Source organism: Thermobia domestica, chromosome 7 (genome assembly GCF_964235325.1).
Source record: "Thermobia domestica chromosome 7, izTheDome1.hap1.1, whole genome shotgun sequence".
Classification (NCBI taxonomy): domain Eukaryota; kingdom Metazoa; phylum Arthropoda; class Insecta; order Zygentoma; family Lepismatidae; genus Thermobia; species Thermobia domestica.
Window position 1 is genome coordinate 12,332,787 of NC_137460.1, and position 6,157 is coordinate 12,338,943.

The following is a 6,157-nucleotide window of genomic DNA, read 5'->3' on the forward strand; positions in this document are numbered from 1 at the left end:
TGCGAGCAGTGTCCCCCCCCCTAGTGAGCAACACTAAAAGTATTCCATATTACTGCTTAGCTTACATTTCTCATGGCTTTCGCTTTCCAGTATAATCAGGCCATGATTTCAAAACGACTTAAAACGACTTAACCATTTATCAAACTCAACTCAACTCGAAACTAGACGCCAAAAACAGTGAGTCGGCTCGGAACTAGACTCGACAATATTACCTTCAACTCAACTCAAAACTCGACTTGAATCTGAGTTGAGTTTTAGCTCGACTCTTGCCCATCAATATGCGTTAGAAAAAATGTTATTATTCTTTTGCTAAACTAATTATATAATAATAACAATGTTGTTATGTAATATTGAAAATACAGAATATTGAAAAACCTTACACTACAACTAATAAAATGAGAACATATTAACTGAAGGTGAATCAAAACTTGCCAGTAATTCTAAAATCGATACATGCTTTTTAAAGCTAGTTGTTCCAAACTCTATAATCCACGGGACTCTAGGATCCGCAAACTGATCTGAAAGAACTCCAATATTACAAACCATCAACAAACTATTTTCTAGTAATAAAGTAAGCCTGCTCATCAGAACACAGTTTATTCATATTAACCCCTTACTCTATATCGTTAATTATGGCACCCTAGTCGTTGACAAAATTTCCCGCCGGGGCACTACTTTACTTCTGTCCACCATCAACTTGAGCTTTTAAGAAGTATCTTTCAAATGTTTGAACGGTAAAATATTTTCGTTCTCCATCTTTATAAAAACAACACCAATCAAAGTAAAATAGACTATCGATACAATTGCACTCGTAGTTCACTCAGTGAATGGATTGGAGCTGTCAAAATCTATGACAAAACTTTCCAGGTGCTTGCAATCAGTACACGTGATTTCCCTGAGGCTGTCCTCATCTTCCAAAAACAGCAAGTGGTACTATGATCTTATCTGATTCTTTGAGTGCTGGTGACTGACTGTCGGTCAGTGACATCGTTCATTCTCCATTGCTCCATTCCGAGAAATTCACTTGCAGGAAAGAAACGTTTGTTTCCGAAAAATAATATACATATATTGTAGTTACTCATCCGAAATGTAACGCGAAAAAAGTAACGGGAACTAATTACGTTTCTTAAAAATTTGTAACGCGTTACCGTTACAGTTACTTTGGGAAAAGATAACGCGTTACTAGGAAACGTTACTTAAAAAGTAACGCGTTACTTGCGTTACGTTACTTCCCAACACTGCCAATGTCGCATTGGGAGTGAAAGGGGAGCGATTAAAATGGAATGCCTGATAATTTAAGGTTCCTTATAACTCCAGAGAAATTCAGAAAAATCTCTGAATTACGAAAAACAGAAATCATACAAAATACATTTTCAGGGTAACTCTTACAGCCATTACGTTATTATAAGATTAGTGCTACGTCTGAAACTGATTAGAGTGAATATGTATTTATATAACGAAACCACTTTCATAAGTTTTCAAAGTATCAAGTTTGAGAAAAACGAAGTTTGTCTTCCACTGTTGTTATCTCATTGCTCATAGATACCGGTGATGAAATAATTGGTCGAAAATCACGCGGCCGCTTCTTACATCAATTCATGAAGAAAATGAGTCCCAGTATTAGGTACCTAAGTTCAGTATTAAAAAAAAAAAAAAAAAAAAAAAAAAAAAAAAGAACAGACTATTGCAACCATGCGTAGCACATTTTAATACTTACACTTGAAATAAAAATATAACTGGATAAAGACGATTGCCTTTGTATTTGAATTTCATATGTGAATAACAATATAGGGCTTTTCAGATAGAGGAGGGGGAGGGGCAGGTTTTGTTAAACAAGATCATACATCTGATATGTTATAACTATAGGCAAGTTGTACTTACAGGTTAAACTCAGACTTCTGAAGTCAAACGACAAGTGCCATTAAGATGTTCAAGAGAATAATGTATCAGTATTATTATATACTACAGACACAAAGATACCACTAGGCTCCCAAGTTTCAATTATATTGTGTGTGAAAGCAGTTAGTAGATTTAATTCTTTGTCACATGATAGCTAGACTCTGCGAGAAATTCAGAGGGAGTCCACGGTAAATTTCTTTCGGCATAAATAAAAGTTATGAATTTATTATGTACTGAAGCAATTATACTTACGCTTACACTACCCATACGCTGATGTTTTATCAATGCTTTTATTCGAACTCTACCAAAGGGCTGGATGTCTATAATGATCCTTAAAGAAGGATGCATTGAATCAAATTTTACAAATCAATCCCGAAAGGTAAGCTATCAAATCCCATAAATCTTTAAAAAATGAAGGAAAAATTTCTTCACCTTTTTTCCTCCTCAAAATGATTCATTTCTCTAAAAAAATGAAATTTCTTTATTTTAACGTCCCATGATTATGTTGTTTGTGCTAGAGGATACAGGTGATTAATGAAAGTGAAGGATTGTAAACTTAAATTTTGGTCTCTCACTGGGAATCAAATCCAGAACCGCGTACAGTAAAAGCACATGCATTAGCCAATAGACCAATGGAGAGGACTTTCACAGTTCTCGAGTGGAAACATATCGGAATTCTTCCCTGGCCAAAACCCGAGAAAACAATTTATTCGTCAACCGATAAACATACAGTTAAAACAAACACAAGCATCATGAGCCTTAACCTTGATTTAAACTTACAAGGTATTTCGCAAATCTCTATGCTATCAACCTTAAATTAACCTTTTAGTCATTGACATTGTCATTCCTGCATTTTACAATTGCTCCTGTTCTATAATGACATCGAATAAAACGTATTCAATTTATTGAGCTGAGCGAAGCGAAGCTCTTATACTCGGGTTAGCCGTTTGGTTGTCCGCGAACTCCTCCTAGACCGTTTGGCCGATCTCAACCAAACTTAGCACGGTGATAGAGTATGTCGTGCTGAGTGACAACATAGGTCGAAATCAAAAATCCGATGTACCATCGAGGAATAATCACCGAAAAACGCTTCCTCCTAGACCGTTTGGCCGATCTCAACCAAACTTAGCACGCTGATAGAGTATGTCGTGCTGAGTGACAACATAGGTCGAAATAAAAAATCCGATGTACCATCGAGGAATAATCACCGAAAAACGCTTGCATAGACTTAACATGGGGAAAAAGTTTTCACGCGATTTTTTTGTCAACAATTAAAAATGCCATTTATTATTGCATAATGGCCAGGAATGATTACGTAGTTTAAGCTCGCTCAGCTCATTTCATTGCAATCGGGTACATCCATTGCATTCCTAGTATATAATCTGCTTAATACACTGTAGAAGCTCACTGAATTGTCAATTGTGCTATGTTGTTCTTAAATTGGTCTTAATTTCCATTCATATATCACTATTCACAATACATCTGCATTACTGCAGGAATGGTTCACTACAACTATAACTTATGGCTTTCTTTAAGAGTAAACAGATTAGGCTATGCATGACATTTAAACTGCAACTTTTAAAAACCGTTAGATACACTGCAGGACAAAACTCTCCGCTCCCCTGTCCCACCGCGCTTGCCCTGGAGCTGATGTAAACACAACAGCAGCGCCATCCCTCCAAAACCACACTGCTATCCTGGTCAGGTAATACTATATCGACTGAAGTACTCTCCCTTCTCTTGTCATTGCCCCAACAGCGCGCCTTAGGACCAGATAATATCTATAATTGCTTCCTATGCAGTGTTGCCAGTTCCCTTTCTCAACCCCTTTCGGTTCTACTAAATCGCTTTTTCGCAGGTGTCTTTCCCTGCTAATATCACTCCTGTTCATAAGTGTGGTAAAAATAAAAATGATGTGTCCTTCTATCGACCTATTTCCTTATTATCTCCACTCTCACTTGTTTGTGAAAAGATAATCAAAAACAGGCTCTTTCAATTTGTTGCTCCATTTATAAACTCCTCACAACACGGCATTTTGCCAGGAAAATCTTGTCTTACTAATTTATCAGTTCTTCTGTCCGATGCTGCGGATAGCATCTCAGAAAATTCTCAACTCGACATTTTGTATTTGGACCTGTCTAAGTCTTTCGATTCTCTTCCACACCATCTTCTGTACAAATCAGTTCTAGATTCAATACATGGTAAATTACTTACAAGGAAGGTCCATAAACCGTAAAGTTGAATTTTGATGACAATTTGTGACAAGATTCAGTTCGAGTTGCTAAGTAACGTAGTAGTAGTCACTCGATGCGCAAATGCTCCGTTGAGCTGCTACACCGACGCCATCTTGAAATCCAGTAGGCAATGCCCAAGAATACCCTTTTGGCACAAAAATGAAAAAGCTTTTGATAGATCTGACTTCAGTATTGTAAACCAAGGCGGAGCATCTAAATGTGGGAGTACCTCCAGTGCATGATCGCCATCTTGAATCGCTGTCAAATATGATAAATGGCAAGGAGGCTATGTGGGGTATCAAATAGAACTGGAATTTTCTCCTGAATCCATTTCCGCAACCACAGTTTACATATCTGTTTTCACTTCAGGGTTAAGAGTTCTCTTACCCACAGAAATATATAAAAACTGTGCAAGTTAGACTTGTATTATGAAACACGATCGTGTGAGCACTTGTAGGATTTTAACTAATGCAGTAGTTAATGCAGTACAATAGCCACTATACCAGTCAGATCTTGAGATTAGTAAGAGAAATTGCTAATTAAATTGAAACGCCTGTAGTAAAAAATGGAATAGCAGCTTGCTACAAGCTATACCTATTTCAAAGTGCGATGGAATAGACTGCTGGTCGATGAAACACATACCTAATAACGCTGATGAGCAGAGAATACCAGAGGGATTGTTCGGATATATATTAGAAAAATGATATAAACTGGTGCATATTAGTTGAATGACCAAAAATGGTTCGGATTCCTCTATAATCAGTAGGTCCACGTCTCCTTTAGCGTAGCAGGTATAAGTGTGGACCGTTGAACTGTATCAAACCAAAAATCTATTTTAGGTAATTTTACATGGTCAATTATAGTGTGTTAAGTTTTCTTCTCCAATCTTGAAATCTTACGCAAAGACCATTATTGTTGCAGAATAGTGCATTCTTTTCCAATACTCATACTTGATGTACAATTTTGAATGTATATATTTGTAACTTCACTAAAGTACAATAACAATGTTAAAAACAATATTCATACTAGTGGACTGTAAGGCTTGATTCGTACACCACATGAATGCAACCAAATATAAATTCACTGTATTTAATGATTACACCTTCAGTTTGCACACAAAAATAATACACGAGAATAAACATATTCACAAGGTCTTTAGTTGTAAATGTTCGTAATACGATGGCTTACTGTTTGTGCTATATTATATGATGTTCTACCATGATATATGGGTCCACCAAACTGTATGTTCTTGCTGCCTCCACACACCCTTCACCAAACAATAGAAAAGCGTTAAGCAACTTGAACACTGTTGCCAGCTAAAGGCACACACACACTGTGAAACACACAAATAATCCCAAACATACTCCCCCCTGTTGGTCAGCTAAAGTCTGACCAAATAAAACAAAATGATACATATAAAAACCGAAACAAACACAAAACTTGAAGCAATGTTACAACTGTACTTATATTTTATTACACAATTCTCAATTCTAATCCTTGTTATATGGTAATGCAACTAGTTTCTTGATGGAACGTTTATATGTTACAGTTGTAGTACGAACCGTCACTACACGAACTAAAAAATCCTTTCCTGGGAATACCTTTTCAATGATGCCCAATTTCCACTGCAATGCAGGAACGTTGTCTTCAATCAGCAAAACTACATCTCCGACCTTGAGATTGTGTTGCGGTGAAGTTGTCTTAGAGCGTTGTTGAAGACCATGTAAATAATCTCGGGACCATCTCTTCCAAATGTGTTGTTTTAGTTGTTGTATCTTCTGCCAACGAGATAAGCGGTTGTGTGGTAGATCGGTGAGGTTAGGCTCTGGTAAAGCTGTAAGTGCTTCTCCAATTAAAAAATGTCCAGGGGTGAGAACACTGATGTCGTTAGGCTTACTTGATAGCACTGTAAGTGGTCGAGAGTTGAGACAGGCCTCAATCTGTGTGAGTAATGTTGCAAACTCTTCATATGTTAACACTGCACCCTTTGTAATACGAACTAGATGGTATTTCATTGATTTTAT

The 6,157-nt window shown here is 36.9% G+C and overlaps 1 protein-coding gene across 1 annotated transcript; it reads right to left on the reverse strand.

Moving 5' to 3' along the window:
• Positions 1–5,623: 5,623 nt before the first annotated feature.
• LOC145689029 (uncharacterized) lies at positions 5,624–6,148 on the reverse strand. The gene has a single exon (XM_081763167.1). It carries the CDS (start codon positions 6,146–6,148, stop codon positions 5,624–5,626), a length of 525 nt encoding a protein of 174 aa, XP_081619293.1.
• Positions 6,149–6,157: the final 9 nt, after the last annotated feature.

Coding starts and splice junctions, on each gene's coding strand:
- LOC145689029 (XM_081763167.1), bottom strand. CDS start 6,148: ATGAAATACCATCTAGTTCGTATTACAAAGGGTGCAGTGTTAACATAT.